The 19,027-nt window shown below is 37.5% G+C and overlaps 2 protein-coding genes across 4 annotated transcripts; both read right to left on the minus strand.

The window, feature by feature from the left end:
* Positions 1–9,161: 9,161 nt before the first annotated feature.
* Positions 9,162–10,578, minus strand: LOC113344061 (fatty-acid-binding protein 1-like). 3 transcript variants are annotated; one of them, XM_026588119.1, is made up of 4 exons: positions 10,147–10,566; positions 9,801–10,053; positions 9,622–9,713; positions 9,162–9,478 (listed from the first exon to the last, which is right to left on the minus strand). In XM_026588119.1, the coding sequence occupies exons 1-4, from the start codon at positions 10,451–10,453 to the stop codon at positions 9,339–9,341; spliced, it is 792 nt and encodes a 263-aa protein (XP_026443904.1). In that variant the 5' UTR covers positions 10,454–10,566; the 3' UTR covers positions 9,162–9,338. The 3 variants fall into 3 exon arrangements, with proteins under 3 accessions (XP_026443904.1, XP_026443903.1, XP_026443905.1); XM_026588118.1 differs by having other exon boundaries at positions 10,126–10,563; XM_026588120.1 differs by having other exon boundaries at positions 9,165–9,473; positions 10,126–10,578.
* A 1,047-nt stretch (positions 10,579–11,625) lies between these two features.
* Positions 11,626–12,953, minus strand: LOC113344034 (fatty-acid-binding protein 1-like). The gene is made up of 4 exons (XM_026588105.1): positions 12,485–12,953; positions 12,031–12,277; positions 11,855–11,946; positions 11,626–11,759 (listed from the first exon to the last, which is right to left on the minus strand). The coding sequence occupies exons 1-4, from the start codon at positions 12,951–12,953 to the stop codon at positions 11,626–11,628; spliced, it is 942 nt and encodes a 313-aa protein (XP_026443890.1).
* Between the last annotated feature and the right edge of the window lie 6,074 nt (positions 12,954–19,027).

A 19,027-nucleotide genomic window follows, 5' to 3' on the forward strand; every position in this document is an offset into this window, starting at 1 on the left:
GAATCAAGAGATAGAAGATATTTACAAAAGTACTTGATAGCCTTTTGTTGCCCAAATCAAGTGACTCTAATCCACAGAGTGCGTTAACAGTTAGATAGAATGCTCACTTATAGATTGAAGCAATCATGCGGATGTGGTATACCCGTTTAAGTGACTATTTGATTGGGAAGGGATAAACAAGTAAGTTTTCATGCCATGCGTATTAAATAAGTTCATGATTCAAAATTATAGCTATCTATGTCAACGGTATGGACATGATAAATACTCTTAATGGAATAAGAGGTCTTACAAGCTATTTAAAATCTGAATTTGAGATGAAAATCCTGGGAAATCTCGATCTTATCTATGTTTTAAACTAGAAGACCGAGCTTGTGGTATATTATTCCACCAGTTTGCATATGTCCATTGTCAGGCAATCTAACAAGGATGTGCATGCTGCTAGCAGTCCCATGATTAGTCGAGTTTCAAATGTACATAAATGACCAGTTCGTCTAAAGGAAGATGACGAACTTGGGTCGGGAGATGAACTTTCCTTATCTAAGTATAATAAACGCATTATTGTACTTAGCATAATGTACTCGACCAAATGTTACATCCTCAATGAACTTGTTAGCTAGATATAGCTCAGCGCCAACGCAACGTCATTGGAATGGTATGATGAATGTTATCACGTACTTAAAGGTCACCATTGACATAAATGTGTTATATCCCTGCAAAGACATTAAAAGGAATGCTAATGAAAGTGCAATCCAAAAGTTGTTGATTATAAAGGAACAAGAATCTCTTCTCCAACGAAAGTAATCAGGGGGAGATACGGTAGACTATTTTCTAGGTCATTACCGATATTCAGTTTCGAAAAGTACATGACTAAAGGAACAGTCTGGAATAACTCTGAAAGTAATCAGGGGGAGATGCCGACATCAGGGGGAGGATCCAAGGATATGATGTCGACATATTTTACTTCGAAATTGAAGTTGTGTTGTACTCTTTTTCCCTTCGATCGAGAATAGTTTTTCCCAAAGGTTTTGTTACTCGACAAGGTTTTTAGCGAGATAACACTAAAAGCACCAAGTATGTTGAACGTTGAAGACATAAAGATCGCGTTGATATTACTGAAAATATCTGAATCAAAGAAATGAAATGCGATAGTCTGTTAAGAAACGTAACTTCCAGAATCAACAACATGATCTTATAAACATTCAAGTCACCAAAGTACAGTGTGATAAACTCCTTTTGACTGCATTAGACTAATGAAAATTTTCTGACATCAGGGGGAGCATCTAATGGTGTGTTGAACTATTTTCCTTCACCGAGGTTGCGTTTTCCCATAGGGTTTTGTTACTCGACAAGGTTTTTAATTAAACAACAACAAACACCGGGAATGTAATTTCCAATCTAAGGCTATTGTCTTTCCCACGAGGATTTTCTGCCTTAAGAGTTGTGAAGCAACTAGTCAATTTCGACGGAGCAAAGTGATCATCTGCAACAGATCACCTTTACTTGCATCTTTCACGTTGTACTCTTTTCCCTTCATTAAGGTTTTATCCCACTGGGTTTTTCCTTGTCAAGGTTTTAATGAGGCAACATATTCGAGTCCAACTCTGTTCTAAGTTTGCTTAATATTGTACTCTTTTTCTTTAGTTCAGGTTTTGTCCCTTTGGGTTTTCCCTGACGAAGTTTTAACGAGGCAATTAACTTAGACTCATCGGTCTTTTAAGATCGTATTGCATGTGGTGAACTACATGTAAAGTACGAGACAAATGTGAAGTATTACATGTGTAGAGTTGTACCAAGCTTTTGGCCCACAAGGTTTTTCCTTGTCAAAGTTTTAGTGAGGCAATTGATTTCGGCACAAGTCATCAAGAAGAGGACGACATTTGAAGAACTACATTCGAAGTACTAAATGTGAAGCACTGCATATGAAGTTCTATTGGACAACACAAGGGGGAGTGTTGTAGGGCCTACGACCCATATATGTGCGGCCCAACTAGATACATAGGGTTTGTCTTTCCATGTATATATATTTTACTGTATCCATGTAACCCTGCTGGCGATCAATAAGAAACTCTGCCTCTTTCTCTATCGTTTTCACCTTTATCACTACAAAAAGAAAGACATTTTTGAAGAGAAAATATTTAAGGGAGTTAAAGACAAAACTCAGTTGATCGAATTTCTTCACATGCAAGGTTATGAACTCATTAGTTGTTGAAGTAGTTAATATTGTTGTGATTGGGCATTGATGCAGCTTTTTTTATACCTAAAAACCGAATGAGTTTAATGGTGAAGCTCATAGAATCAAGAAATTATGAAAATGACACTATCAAGATTTAGCGTGCTTTGAAATTCTCAAGTGGTAAAAATATTCCATCTAATCATACATAACATGAGAACACATAAATCTAAAACTCGCTTGCGGTCAAGAGATAAGTTTCCTCGATAAATATAGCCAGGTAATATAAAGTCTTAAGACTCTTAACTAAATCATGTGACCTTTCACGTAACTGTTGCTTAGTAACACAGGAAAATCCTATGACTACATTGCTGACGGTTTGAATCGATATTGATTAAAAGAAAGATAGTTTATACAGACACATGACAGGGTTTATATATCTCCCCTATCTCTCGACTCAATTCTGTTAGAACCAGTCTAAACATCCACCGCTCTCACGTGTTGTTTGCACGGTTACAGTTCAACTCTCTTTGACGTCCGACACATACTTTCACTCATACAGATACATGTTATTACCTCCCCTCAATCTCAAGTGGGCATAGCCAACTGGAGATTGGACACATACTTTCACTTGCACAAAAAAATATGATAGTCAGAGAGACAAAAGTGAATATTAGTGACAGCAGCAGCAATGACAGTTGATAGGTCAATAGCAATAGCAAACCACAAACATGCATGCAACAGTAAATTACGTTGTGCAGTGGCGACAAATGATGTGATTGTGATAGTGGTAAATAAAGTGATTCGATTCTCGGACTTGTTAAGATTGATTTCAGACTAAATACTAGAAAACACTAAAACAAAGAAAATATATACACAAAAGTTGTCACAATATCGAGAGGTACTGAAACTCAGGATTCCACCAATTCTCATTCATGTGGTTCAAAAATCAATTCTACACAATTATAGATCATATGATAAAGATTCATTGACTCTGATTATTTTCCAATGTAGATTCTGAAAGTAATGACTGTATATCTAAAGCATGGGACATTAAAACACTCAAGCTAAGCATGACACATCAATTGAAATCACAACCATTCAAGAGAAATCATAAATCAATTCAATTTTAGTGCAAAAAGTCATATAAAGAATTAATAGAATTACCACAATGATGAAAAAGGGCTTCCTTCATCGTCCCAGTGTTGGGTTATAGCTCTTCATGGTGAAAACACGCTCAAAATAATAGTCCATAGCTCAAATAAGTGTTTTATTGAAGAAAAGGTGTAAAGCAGTGTGTTTGTAACAGTTATAATTGTTACAAAACCCACTGTTACAGAGAACCCTAACAAAACTGTTGTGAACTCAAAATAATTGTTGGAAAAATTATTACAAAGTTATTGAGTTTGAAAAAAGTAGATCACGGTTTCTGCGATTGTCCAACTGGGTCTTATGTTCTTCACCTTCGTCTTCTTCCCTGAAAGTGCAGAACTCGTCTGCAACTTTATTTCTTCGAACCAGAGACGTTCTGTATTTTCGCCAAACTCCCGATAAACTTTTTGTGAGTCCCCTCAACTTCTTTTATATCACAGCTCCGTACAACTCGATTAAATCTCTCCAAATCTTCTCCGCTTCTTTCTTGCCAAGCACGGGATTTATTTCCCTCTTTACCTCTTCTACGCGTCTTCCCTGGGTTTCCTAAACTTCCCAAACTCTTTCTAGAAATAAGACAAGATATAACAGGGAAGATAATGTCATAACTTTCAAGAAAAACTCCAAATTTCCCATGACTTTCTCACCACCTATGTTTACTTCCATATTCGATTTTCTTCCTTGTTATTCGTAGATAAGTTCATTACCGAGCCTGCTTAACCTTATCAGGCCTATCACAGTCCAATCCATCGAACAAATCCGACCAAACTCTCCTCAAAATCAATCCAAAACCCGGTAATCTTCTCCTCCCCTTTTTAAATTCATATCGATGATCCATCCCAATTTCGTTAAGTCAAACACCCATGCTCACTCTGTTCATACCATACAAGTCCAGCCCAATCAAATGTAGTGATTGAATCTATCAAAATCACGTCCAAAATCCAATCCAGAAGTTAGCAGGTGAGCACCTTTTTGAACGTGAGATTTCTCGCCTTTTTCTGCGTTTGAAAACGATGAAGATGGTGCCCCCCTAACCAAACCGGGGTGTAAATGGCAGGTGGGTGGCCCTTAGAATTAGGATGCCCCTTATCCAAAATGGGGGTCCCTTTAGTAGATATCCTCTGGAGGTGCCTTTAGCAACTTTTAGAGCCAATTTTGCCGCAAAAGCCTATTTCTCCAAAAACACCTACAAAAACATAAAATAATCAAACAACTACAAAATCGAGCACTAACAATACACATAATTGAAACCAAAATAGACACATAAATGCGTCTATCAACAAACCAAGGCTTGAATTGGAAATATTGCGAATGTGAAATCTAATCGCAGAGCTTTGACAAAAGTAGCAGCTTACCACCAGTAGAAAGAATAATAATGCAGACCAAACTGACAGTTGAGAGTAGGTGCAGGAGTCAGAAGATATGCAGATAGGAGTAGTAGTTGAAGTTGAAGTTCATACCATACAAAGCCTCCAATGTGTATAAGATTATAAGTAAATTGTGACGGACCGGAAAATTACGCCTTTGGCGCGTTGCCCCGCAGTCCGTAACTCCCCCAATGCGCCATTGATGAAGCTACGATCCGGGCCTCATCCCTAGGCAAATGCACGTCCATCTGCCCTCGCAGGCATGCTCGGGGAGCATGATGCGGCTAACTTAGCTTCCATACCATTCCAAACTTACCCTTGTCCGCAAAAGGGTGTAAGGCCATAGGGCCAAAGCGGATGCATATCGCATGCATCACTGGCTTTGCCTCACCGTAGGAATTTCATCACTGAATTCCCTATCTAAATGAGCAACCGTCATATTGCCGAGTCTTGTCCAGGCATAAGTCATGCCTTGTACTTACGCATAGGCCATTGCAGGCCTCATGCCGTACTTTCCTTAGGCTTATGGAAGCTCCGCTAACTTGCATGTTGATGTAGCTTACCTCCGAGGCCATGCCCAATGCGCCGTTGGTACATTCCTAAGTCGAATGGCTTGATAGGAAGTATGAGAATCCACTGGCTGGCATGCAACTTTCCTCATCAAGTCTGGCCACAATCACCTCTTGCATCGAGCTACCGAGCTTAGATGATATGAGGGGCCAACGTGCTGGACCGGCAATGTGCAACTCATTGCGGCTGCATACGTACCCTTCCCTACTCTAAAGGGATCAAGCACAAACCGTAGTTCATCCACGAAGGGACAAGAACTTAAGCCAAACTCGTTTGCAAGGCCGTTGCCAAGCAATAATGGTAATGGCCTGGTCCGTATAGGCCGTTCTGTCAAGATGCACAATGATTATGCATTATCGGGTCCGCAATATGGCATAGTGATGCCTAAGCATCAAATGCCCTTTTTGCAAGTCTACACAATTATAAATGAGCCTTAGGCATCATTTATACTCTTCCAGCTAAGCTATGAAGCTTACTTGGTACATAGTCTGCATATCCACCTTCAACCAAGTACCCATCCCTATATATGTCTTAATGGAATTTCTACAAGTATGGAAAGGGGACCAAAATGACATGCCTGCTTCACTATTCATCGCAATGATTGCGCAACATTCGTTCGGACAGCCCTCTCTGGCCTGATGCACAATGATTACGCACACTCAATATGCCGTATTGCATAATGATTATGCAATATTCTCTAGGACAGCCCGCTCTATCCTGATGCACAATGATTGTGCGATATTGGTTCTAAGCCAATAGTCTTCATAATGCACAATGATTACGCTACAAGCTCAATTCCACCTACCCAACTGGCCTAATGCATCATGATGATGCAACATTGGACCTTGGCCAAATGCCAAACATAATGCACCATTTTGGCGCGACATTGGCTTTAAGCCAATCTACCGCGTACCGCGCAACAGAAGCTTTAGATAAAGCTTCATCTCAGGCCATGGCTCATCTTTTAGCATGCGCCATTCTAAAACACAGGGTGTTTCATAAATGCTCCACCAAGTGCTGAGGAATCTTACCAGCATACACACTGAAGTAACAAGAGTGGAAGTGGACCAAGAAGTATCATCTATAGAATTTGAGCGCAACAACAACATCAGATCATACACCCCAATGTACACTTCTAACAATGTCCGCAACAGGGGAATCAGTGAGGTAAAGAACTGAAGTAGATGAAGCCTAATATTGTAGCTATGCACTGTAGGACAAAGTAGTCAGCTATTCAAGGCAATAATGAGAGATATGTGATGCTGCAGTCCATAGAAAATCGTAGAAGGTACCAAGCAACAACATCAGTTGAGTCAGTAGTACATTTTGCAACTAAGAAGTAATGTAGCAGGTGAAAATGAATTACACTTGATGTTGCAGCAGTAGTTGGCGTAGCCTCCAGGTAGCAACAGTTGGAGCAAATAATTGAGACAACAAACCATAAAGAATTGGTTCAGTGTATTGAAAATTCATCTCAGTAGTAGCTTTGAAAAACATTAATCCAGATCACTGAATTTTGTGCACAAATAGCTTGTTCGTTTGCAAGATAAGAATGAAACTTCCTTTTATAATATTCAGTCACTCACAATAGTACTGGTCTCTGCAACGTAGAATCTGAATGATAAAAAATATGAAGTACACACCATCACCAGTACTCGAAAGACAAGTTCATGCTTAGCACTAGTACATCACTCATAGAACCAATGAAACCAATGGAAACATAAGATAAAAATACATATCTGAAGACCACTATAAATCCTACTGTAGAGGAAAAATTAAGCACCAAAGCATTCTCCTCCAACATGTTACCACTTAACCAACAAGCTTGAGCTGAAACAAGATGTATTATCCAGGAACTGTAACTAATATCCATCAAACAACAACTTATTGCAACAGTTGAAGAACCTTATTGCAGTACTCATGAGAGTACCCATTATTATGCACTAAAGGAAAGGAAAAGCAACTGAAAAAGATAAAAGATAAAGGAAACCAGGCTACACTCAATATTGAGTTCAGACTCATCAAGGAGAACATCAACTTGTACTTATATATCTCACCAATTTCAATCCCAGAACATCATCTTCAGTTTCATCATTAAACTCGCAAACCAACTCACTCGTGATCTTTCACATGACGAGGACTATGCCAAAACTAGCACCAATGAGATAAACTGATAATAAGCAATCTAAGCACATAGATTGCAGCAAACACCCACTTCATACACTCATTAATACTCATCTGCGATTTAAGAGGAAATTCTCCTCACTTTCAAATGGAACAACATTAAGCTTCTGTCTAATCTAGACAAGGTGTAGTAGAGATAGGCATGCTCAGATTTAAAAGCACCAGGTATCAGCACAATTAGGACTTGATTGAAAAAATAGTTGCCACAAGCTAGTTATGATGAAAACAGCTTTTGAAGACAGAATTCTCTGTTGTTGAGGTAGTGATGTAGAAGCTGAACACATGAGGTTAAAACCAAAGTAATCTAAAGATAAAGTTGGAGATTACCAGAAAAGACTCAGATGATAGTTGATGAGGTAAGAGATTTCAATCCAGACACCAAACAAGAAATTGAAATAACCAAAAGCTCAACCCTAAAACTGAATTTTAGTTTCAAAATACATGCTTAATCCTCTTGATGACGTAGCAGGTACCAAAACAAAACCCTAATTTCGACCAAAAACCTCCAAGAACATACTCCATACCAAATACTCCATGAATCTCCAATCAAACTTCATGAACAACTGTAATAATGGCAAAATATAATAGATCTTTGATAATTAGTCAATTACGAACCTAATTAGATCTGAGAAATCGACTTTGGATGAAGCAGAAGAAGAAATTAATGAAGAACAGAAGCATCAGCAGAAGAAGATCGATTTAATGGTGGTTGTGGTGATAAAATTACAGGTCAGGTCCAAGGATCGACGCGGTTAAGATTCCCTCCTCGATGATACCATAGTAACACAGGAAAATCCTATGACTACATTGCCGACGGTTTGAATCAATATTGATTAAGAGAAAGATAGTTTATACATACACCGTTCAGGGTTTATATAGATCCCCTATCTCTCGACTCAATTCTGTTAGAACCAATCTAAACATCCACCGCTCTCACGTGTTGTTTGCACGGTTACAGTTCAACTCTCTTTGACGTCCGACACATACTTTCGCTCATACAAATACATGTTATTATTGCTCACCTATCATTGTGTTAGGATGACCACTTTGACTCTTTCTTTTATTCCAAAGTACATCATCTTAATTGAAACTCATGCAAATTTGAAAACAAATGAAAATCAGTTGAGTGGTAGTACTGCTTACTCCAATAACAATTACGATTGCAGCTTCAATAAGGACCTTAAACCCATGATAATGGACTCCATAGAAACCCCAATAATTTCAAAAACTTACACTCCTGGCAATTGAAGCAAATAAAATTTTCCATAAATGCATCAGACATTCGAATTGAAATTGAACATGTAGACACAAAAGAAAAACCGTACCAATCCACTTTTATTTTAAGAAAGAAAGTGCTTCTGCATATATACCTTTGCTTCCCAGATCCTCAATAGGTCACATGTTCATTCGATTCCTATCCTACTTCTAGAGGACTTTTTTCCCTAACGCATGAACTATTGGTGGAGAGAACTCTATTTTCGGTAACTGGAATCAATGGGGGATTGAATAGAAGATTATAAGTTATAACGTACGAAAATTGAATGCAGAATAAATCAGGGTCGTCAGATGGAAGCTTAAAAAAAGGGTTCATTCTTCGCCACGATTTGACTTTGAGACCAATGGAAGCCATCGATTGCCTTAAAACTCTAATCCAGAACCGTAGGATGGTAAAAAAAAATCATTTGTTTTTGTAAGATAGATAGATAGATAGATATTGAGGATGGAAAAACAAACATTTCATTGACGTTATTTCAAATAATCGACAAAGTAAGGGTTGAATGATCCAATTACTAGGAACAAATATGAGATTCAACTAGAAGAGTCTCGCAACTTAATTTGACAGCGTAGAACACAGGCTCTTACAAACTTGAGTACGTAATGTTGATACTTGCGATTCATACATATTTTTCCCTAGAAAAGATACGCCCGAACCTTTCCCTTGCATCCATGTCGAACACATCATCTCCCAAATACATGTTGAAGTAGGCCCTGCAGAGCAATTCACTCTCTACCTTGCTCACCACTTCATCCTTCACTAAATCATTTCGGAAACAAACAAACAAACAAAAGGAAGTATTTAAGCTAATAATGTTCATGTGTTTGGTATAGCCATATATATATCAACATGTAGCAAATAATTAAGCACACGAGAGAACAAATTAATAATATTCTCTATACCCTTTGTTTGGAGAATGTATCCCGGAAGTCTTGTTATTTCTATTACAGAACCAGCTGGTAGTTTGATCTCATTTGAAGCTTCACCCATAACCCTGGTAGCAGCAGTTACAAGTCATGTTTAGATTCAATTTCTTAAAAGAAATTGTGTGATTAGAGAAAGACAGTTGATAGAGGTGTACATGTTGGTAAGTTCATTATTCTCTTCACCACCATTGAGTTTTTTGATGGATGCTCCTAGCCCTTCATCGAAATTCTTTCTAACCATGCTCATAGTGATGCCAGGAAAGGCGAGAACTAGTCTCACAGTCATCCCTACATCACTGTCTATTACCATCTGATACATCTCTGCTGTTGGTTTCGCAGCAGCAAGGTAAACTTCATTCATCTTAGATCTTAGAAGCTCCTTAAGTTTCTCAGTTTCTGCATATATCCCTGCACATTAAACAGCAAACGGAGCTTAACAAAGGACTTGTACGTGTGTGCGCGCAAGTTTGAAATACATACCGAATCCATATATCTTAATACCGATTCCTAGGAAAGACTTCTTCCTCAAACCTACTGCAGCTAACTCCTTTCCATCATCAAGTTTTACAGGGAAGGAAGCACCAGTATGGGGTTCGATTAGAAATTCAACAATATTCTCTTCCTTATCTACCTGATTATTGACAATTTTCGCTGCAGCAACACCAACCTCCCATTCATCGGTGTTTGATAAAGTCTCTCCGGGGTTGTCATTTGCTGTCTGATTATCAATATTATGACTACTGGTATCGTGTTCATTCTTCGTGCCCGTCGATGCCTGGTTAGTCGAGTTTGCAGTCTCCGGTTCCATTTCAAAGATTCCTGTGATATTTGTAGCCACTTCAAGGACAGTGGGTTCCGTTGGATATTTTGGAGATTGAGAAGCTGATAAATAGGTGCCTATGATTCAGTGTAATTAGAATGAAATTCTGGTGTTAGTTGGGAGCTTAGACTGTTGGATACGTATATCATGAAATGTGATATGTTTAAAGCTTCTACTCTACTTTCGGTTGGAGATGGGCAAATATTGTGGGTCCTAAGAAGTATAATAGCAGTGAATGCACCCATTATTGTGTAGACCACACGTCAACCTCAGCTAGCAAAAAGTGTAATACTAGTACAATTTAAATAGAAAATGTGGTTTTACTTTAGCAAAAACCATGCCACAAGATATACATATATATGGTCCTTAAAATTTTAACTGAGACTTCAGTTTAATTTCACAAATGCATTGGACTAAATAAGATGGTATGAAACAAATGAAGCTATTTTGGTTTACATAATGGATTGAAGACTTGATCAGAATAGGGATAGTAGTGACTGTCCAAATCTTTCTTTGGCATCCACGTCGAATGCTTTGTCTCCTAGGTACATATGAAAGTAGGCCTTGCAGAGAAGCTCACCAGTTATTCAGAAAAATCAACTGTCAGGGAAATCAATCGATCATGCAAGAACGACAGCCAATGTTAATTAGTTATTAACGCTATAATTACCCTTTGTTTGAAGAATGTATCCAGGAAGCCTTGTGACACCTAGGGGTCCATATGCCATGTAAGGATCCTAAACCAGATTTTAGGGACAATTAGTAGTTGCAATGTCTGAGTCAACGGTGGAAGGAAATTAACGGACAAATGATTATTTTGCAAAGACATTACAATGTGATCATTTTGTGAGCCGGATAATGGAAGTGTGACCATAATACTGGTCAAATGAAAGTTATACAAAGAACCAACCAACAAGTAGAAAGAGTTTGTAGAAAGTTTAAACTAATTAGTAGACAAAAGGGAGATAAAAATCCTTGTTTCTTATTAGTTTCAGTGCGACCATATATGATTGCATTGATTAGTTACCATACATCATCACTACGACAAAGTGGGATTTCAGTAACTTCTTATTAATAGTAATTATTAATCCTAAGAATTAGCTAGATAGATAGATTGACTGATAAATAAGCTAAAAGCGGGTTCCATCGTCATTAATCAATCAGAACATAGATAGCAAAGACATTCCAAATCTTTCTTTTGCTTCCTTGTCGAAGGGATCATCTCCCAAGTACATATGGACATATGCCCTGCATAGCAGCTCGCTCTCTACCTTGCTCACCACTTCATCCTTCACTGCACAGTGCAAAACCACATCCAACAAACAAAGTTAGAAAGGTATCGACAGAAAACATGAACATTTTAAATTCGATATAGCCATTGTTAAGTACCCTTTGTTTCAAGAATGAATCCTGGAAGCCTAGTGATTTCAATTACTGAACCGGCTGATAGCTTGATGTCATCTGATGCGGCACCCATGACCCTTCAAAAAAAGAGACAACAAAATCAAGAGAATGTTTTTGCCGCTACCAGTTTAAAAAGATTTAGTAAAAAGCAAGCATCATACTTGTTTGTGAGCTCATCGTTCTTTTTACCACCGTTGAGTTTCTTAATGGATCCTCCAAGACCTTCATCGAAATTCTTTTTCACCATGTTCATAGTGAGGCTACCAAAGACTATGACTAGTCTCACCATCATTCCCACATCACTGTCTATTACCAACTGGTACATCTCCTTTGATGGTTTTGATGGAGCCTTAGTTCCTATCTTCGACCTGAGAATCTCCTTAAGTTTATCATTGTCAGCGTACATCCCTGCGTAGCATACATAGAAAACACTAGGAGGTTTAGAAAGAATAAATTCTCTTATTCACTTCGTATAAGACGAGAGAAAACGTGGTTTGGAACTTTAGTTGTAAATTAAGTTGTGAAATGTTACCATCCACAAGAAATGTAACTTCGATGTATGTGTGTGTGTATATATATAGATAGATAGATAGATATATAGATCGTGTGGCATACCAAAGCCATAGATTTTGATGCCAAGGCCAAGAATGGTCTTCTTCCTCATACCAACTGCATCCAACTGTTTACCATCATCCAGCCTAACAGGGAAAGAAACACCCGTCTTTGGTTCAGTTTGGGCAGGTACGTTCCCTTCTCTCGTCTTCATTTCTTCCTTGACCACAACATCACCACTGCTCTTAGCTTCAGACCCTTCAGCAGTTGGATTCTGATCTTTGGAAACCTCATTGTTTTCTTCCTGAACAGCATCACTTTTTGGTGCGTTTCCTGTAGCAGTATCTTTCACCACTGCCTGGTCACCATTGGTACTGCTGCTCTTTTTTGGTTCAGCCATAGTCTTCTCCACCATTGCTGCCTCCTCTGTTGGCAATATGTTCTCTGGTGTAGCCTTAGTTGCCAACCCTTTCTTTGGGTCAATCTCGACCATTCCAGCCTTTGTGGTCACTTCCTCAAGAGTGGGTGCCATTCTGGGATGATGCAAAGAACTAGCTAATGGAAGCTTTGAGTTATGAGGATTTAGTTGCTGCAAACGACTTGGTGGTGTTAATTAGAGGGCGCAAAATAAGGTATTTATACACTTTTCATACCATGTAGAGGTAAGATTTAAATGCTATGCATTGGTATTGTTAACTCATTTATTGCTTGAATTGTGGAATTCTGATTTTCATAGAAGCTGGTTTATGCTATCGTGTTATCCGCTGGTGCTCTTCTGTTCAGTTATTAAACATGGAATTCACACATTTCGAGTATTATTTCATCTGGTGAGGTCGGTGAATGACTGAATCAGTGTTCATTGTGCTGACAATCTGATCGGAATTCGATGCCGGAATCAGGATATTTATAATCTCTTGTTGCATTAAAATACGGGATTCGCTTTCAATGAGCTTTGAATGGCGCATTCTGCATAATGCTTCATCTTCTTGTCGTAATTTGAAGTCAAAATTGGTTGAATAACCTTCCAAAAATATTTCGTGGGGTATAAGACAAGTAAAATAAAATACTTTTTGAAGGAGAAAAATAGAGAAAAATAAAAGAGACACAAAGAGAAGGATTTTCCATTCATTAGAGTTAGTTACATGGATAAATACTTTATATACATGGAAAAGGGAAGACCAAAAGACTATCCTTTTGGACCGCAGATCCATAGACCGTAGGCCCTGTAACACTCCTCCTTGTACGGTTCAATAACAAAACTTTATACATAGTGCTTTTTGAAATGTCGTTCTCTCCTTGATGACTTGTGCCGAAATCAATTGCCTTACTAAAAATTTGACAAGGAAAAACCCAGTGGGATAAAACCTTGGTACAACTCTTCACATGTAGTACTTCATATGTTGTCTCGTAATTTACATGTAGCTCATCACATGCAATACGATCTTCAAAGACCGACAAGTCTTTAAAACTTCGTCAGAAAAACCCAGAGGGACAAAACCTGAACTAAAGAAAACGAGTATAGTGTTAAGAAAACTTAGAACATAGTTGGACACGAAAATGTTGCCTCATTAAAAACCGTGCTGAGTAACAAAACCCTGTGGGAAAAAGGAACCCCGGTGAAGGAAAATAGTGCAACACACCATTAGATGCTCCCCCTGATTTCATACAATTTTCATTAGTCTAATGCAATCAAAAGGAGTTTATCACACTTTACTTTGGTGACTTGAATGTTTATAAGACCCTGTTGTTGATTCTGGAAGTTACGTTGCTTAACATACTATCACGTTTCATTTCTTTGGTTCAAATATTTTCAGTAATATTAACGCGATCTTTATGTCTTCATGTTCAACATACTTGATGTTTTTAGTGTTGTCTCGCTAAAAACCTTGTCGAGTAACAAAACCCTTTGGGAAAAACTATTCTCGATCGAAGGGAAAAAGAGTACAACACATCTTCAATTTTGAAGTTATCTATGTCGACATCAAATCCTTGGATCCTCCCCCTGATGTCGGAATCTCCCCCTGATTACTTTCAGAGTTGTTCCAGACAGTTCCTTTTGTCATGTACTTTTCGAAACTGAATATCTTTAATCACTTAGAAAATAATCTACTATATCTCCCCCTTTTTTCGTTGGAGAAGAGATTATTGTTCCTTCATAGTCAACAACCTTTGGATTGCAGTTCCTTTAGCATTCCTTTTAATGTCTTTGCAGGGATAAAACAAACTCATGTCAATAGTTACTTTTAAGTACACAATTACATTCATTGTACCATTCCAATGACGTTGCGTTGGCGCTGATCTATATCTAGCTAACAAGTTCACTGAGGATGTAACATTTGGTCGAGCACATTATGTTAAGTACAATAATGCGCATATTATACTTAGATAAGGGAAGTTCATCTCCCGAAACAACTTCGCCATCTTCCTTTACACGAATTGGTCATTTATGTACATTTGAAACTCGACTAATCATGGGAGTGCTAGCAGGATGTATGTCCTTGTTAAATTGCCTGACAGTGACATATGCAAACTGGTGGAATAATATACCACAAGCTCGGTCTTCTAGTTCATAACATAAATAAGATCGAGATTTCCCAGGGTTTTCATCTCAAATTCAGATTTGAAATAGCTTGTAAGATCTCTTATTCCATTAAGAGTACTTATCATGTCCACACCGTCGACATAGATAGCTACAATTCTGAATCAGGAACTTATTTAATACGCATGGTGCAAAATCTTACTTGTTTATTCCTTCCCAATAAAATTGTCACTTAGACGGGTATACCACATCCGCCTGATTGTTAAATCAGTAAGTGAATGTTCTAGTGTAACTGCAAACACACTCCGTGATTTAGAGTCATTCGACTTGGGAAGCAAAACGCCATCATGAACTTTTGCAAATATCTTTGAGTCTAAATCTCCAGAGATATAACCACATTTATTATGTTTCAAATTCTTTGGAAACAACCAAGCAAACTAATTAACTGAACATTATGATATTCAAAAGAGTAAGCGATCCAGGGGTTTGTGAGAAACCTCGCGCCACAAGGTGATTCTTTATACTTTAAGACCTCACTATTCTCACTACACTTTGTGACACATAACCACATATGTCCTACAAGCTTTATACTTGGTTGGTTAGCACTACCACACCAAATACCCGTATATTTGTCAAAGAACTAAGTTCTACCTGGATTGCGTAGGCCAAATATGCTATTTATTTGAAATTAATTAAAATAAAGTATGGTTCGATCTCATTGTACTCTACTTCTGGAGCAACTATTTATGGATTATATCATCATTGTGCACGCATGATCCTTCCATTGACTCATATGCATTCTCATAATCCGTCAGGATTTCATTGTTCTATAGAATCATTTAAAACTTCGGAGCGTCCTCCAGTTTGATTCATGGACATATTCAAAGACAATCTTATGAGATGATTTTTGATGATATAAATAAGTTGTTCCTTACTCACCTACTTCCTTTCTAGGTGAGGATTGATTGAATCAAGTGGTTTCTCCAACTTCCTTTATGGAGCCACGGCCTCAACCACACTTCCACTGAGTGTAGTTGCAGCACATTAGTCTATGGTGTATATCCCTTATTGAGGATTTGTAACCTTACAGGTAAGTTTGCATTTGGTATGTGTGATCTCATCACTTTAACAACATTAGTGTACATTCTGAAAATCGAATATTCTTTATCACTTGACATTTACATTTGTGGAGTACAAGATTCAATATGAGATACAGTGGGAACAAACCACGACAATTCCTGTCATTCCCCTAGAAAATACTTTTTCTTATCTCCCCCTAACGACGGGAAGACTGTCTCATTAAAGTGGTAACCCGCAAATCTTGCGGTAAGAGATCTGCTGCCAAAGATTTTCAAATGCGGATAATTGTTGAGAGTAAATATCCAACAAAATCACTTAATCATTTTCGTGACCCATCATAGTACGATGTGGACTCGTAATGGCATATATGTAGTGCAACCAAAAATGCGTAAGAACACGAATGTCAGGCTTAAATCCAGTTACCAACTGGTACGCATAAAAGGTTGACTGATATTGGGTTCTAAAACGAATTAAGTAAAGATGCGTCAATATTGCATATTCCCCAAGCAGTTAAAGGTAGGTTTGTACGCATAACCATGCCTAAGGCACCATCTGTAACCTTTGATAATAGCCTTTGCGAGACCTTGGGGTATAAGATACTCTGCATTGATCCTATTAAACATGCAATAACCATCAATTCTTTTTGATGTATACTCGCTAGCATTTAGAAGGGGTGGTGAGCCCTTACATGTAAAATATGTGCTAGTAGTTTTCCAAACGCAAATTTCTTGGGAACTACAATTAGTCCAAAATGTTAAAACATTCACCAGAGCCATAAGTCACTTTAATGGTGCGCATTCTACATGAATATTTTTCTGAATTTCACCTTGTTTTCTTTGTAATATGTAAATTTTACCATTTGCATCTTAAGATGGTCTCGATCCTGTTTTACTGAAGACTTTGTAAAAATGAGTGATATGGTTTCTTACCTAAAAGCATAACGGGAAGAGGGATTGTGCATCTAGTACTTTTAGAAAACACTTATTCAGAGATATGCCGTCACTTCGCATTTTGTCAATCTTTTTCCCATTGTCTCGTCCACTCAAACACATTGATGTACGTATGATTCCTTTCAAAATGAAACATCATGTTACAACCAAAGTGCCTTTATGGTTATGTCAAAGCCTGTATGAGTCAATTCCAACATTTCATCGTCGGAGTCAATATGGATTCAATAATCCAAATACTATAGTGATTTACATTTCACTAGATTGACTCATTAGTTTCTCTAAGATATATTTCCTTCCAAATATATTAGAGACTATAAAAAATGCAATCAATTACATTCTCATCACTGTGAGTTTCCATGGGTCTCTTTGGAATTTAACAAGGTGATTAGCTTTTGGTACATAAAGAGCTTTTGTGACTTTTAACTTGGAAACAAAATTTGAGCATTGCTTCGCTCGTTGATCCAATATCATAGTCACATTATAAAGAATAAGTTCAAAAACTAGTGTATATTCCTTAAATTAGTGGAAGAAAAACAACTATGAGTTATATACTTGGATCCTGAGAGTTTTAATAAGTAGTGTGGCCTTATTACGTAATAAAAGTGAGATTCAACTCAAGTACTTTAGAGTGAATATATATTACGTGTCACCAATATATCTCAAGTGCTTTAGAGAATTTATGTCTCGTGTTTTCATTCCATAAGTGCAGACATTGGATCTAGTTCAACTCAATAAGATAGTCAATTGGCCCGGCAAAGTTCTTGTTCCATTAAAGTTGATGTAAAAATTGGTTTCTAGTATGATACACACATTACATTGTATATACCAACACCTATGACCAGGTGCATTTCCAACTCTTTCATTTATGATGGGAGCTACAATTACATTTTAGCTAATCCCATACTCGGTTGATACTTGTGTATTGGTGTTAATACTACCGAAGACAAAAGTACATCTTTGTCTCATGATACATATATCCCTTTTCACATGCTTTATATGAGTCGGTACGTCTAACCCTCATTCGGGGTATTTTTCCATTTTCAACTTTGCTACAATTAACTTAATTTGAGATATTTCTTTATGTCAACAGTCTAAGAGAATCTCACTACACATGTCAACCACTTACTTTAGGTTGAATAAATTACTCAATATAGTTCTCTTGTTGTCATACTTCAACATATACTGGTTCGTTTGTATCATGGATGAAGTACATAAAATGGAAATTTTCTGACTCATATCGCTTTTTGTGAGTTCTTCCACAATTTTTTTTTTTTTTGAAAAACATGTGATTTTATTTGCAACGTATCTTTTGAAACTACCGACTCTTTAATAGTCGAGCAAGTGGATTACATTCCACGAAACATTTTAAATTTGGGGGAAAATATCAAGTACCCAATAATGGTGTTCAAGTACTTCTAAACCCCAAATAAATATATTTGAATCGAGTTGGTACAACCAATTGTATAAAAGACATAATTTAACTATAGCCAATATCATATTCAAGAGAACTAAATAACATTAACCGAAAGTCTTAATGAACAAGTTCAACAATCATAATTTAAATTGACCGTTTATATGGTATGGACTTATTTTAAGACAAAGATAAAAAGCAGAACTAGCCATGTTCTAAATAAAATAAAATAAAATAAATAAGCCCATCAAATATTCAATTTTGGTTACATACCTTAACCTTTGGCTTCGGTTCCCACTTTACATACACAGAACCGAAACGGTGTTAGTCGCGCACACCCTGAACTAGAAAAGGAACGGGACAGGACAGCTGAGTTGGAACGGGAGAGCACAGCTGAGTCGGAACGGGGCCGCTCCAAGCGAACAGGTATCTCTGGAAGACGAACAAATTTTCTGTTCTTCCTCTTTTCAGAGATTCTCTAGATCCGCACATACGAACGATTAACATAGATTAAATCAAAGCAATTCTAAAGATCCGCACATACAAACGATTAAAATAGATTAAATCAAAGCAATTCTAAAGATCCGCACATACAAACGATTAAAATAAATCAAATCAAAGCAACT

Source organism: Papaver somniferum, unplaced genomic scaffold, assembly GCF_003573695.1.
Source record: "Papaver somniferum cultivar HN1 unplaced genomic scaffold, ASM357369v1 unplaced-scaffold_70, whole genome shotgun sequence".
Taxonomy (NCBI): domain Eukaryota; kingdom Viridiplantae; phylum Streptophyta; class Magnoliopsida; order Ranunculales; family Papaveraceae; genus Papaver; species Papaver somniferum.

Coding starts and splice junctions, on each gene's coding strand:
- LOC113344061 (XM_026588118.1), bottom strand. CDS start 10,453: ATGGAACCGGAGACTGCAAACTCGACTAACCAGGCATCGACGGGCACG. Junction 10,054..10,125: donor TATTAAGATATATGGATTCG/GTATGTATTTCA, acceptor TTTAATGTGCAG/GGATATATGCAGAAACTGAG. Junction 9,714..9,800: donor AATAATGAACTTACCAACAT/GTACACCTCTAT, acceptor TGCTGCTACCAG/GGTTATGGGTGAAGCTTCAA.
- LOC113344034 (XM_026588105.1), bottom strand. CDS start 12,953: ATGGCACCCACTCTTGAGGAAGTGACCACAAAGGCTGGAATGGTCGAG. Junction 11,947..12,030: donor AACGATGAGCTCACAAACAA/GTATGATGCTTG, acceptor CTTTTTTTGAAG/GGTCATGGGTGCCGCATCAG. Junction 11,760..11,854: donor ATTCATTCTTGAAACAAAGG/GTACTTAACAAT, acceptor TGCACTGTGCAG/TGAAGGATGAAGTGGTGAGC.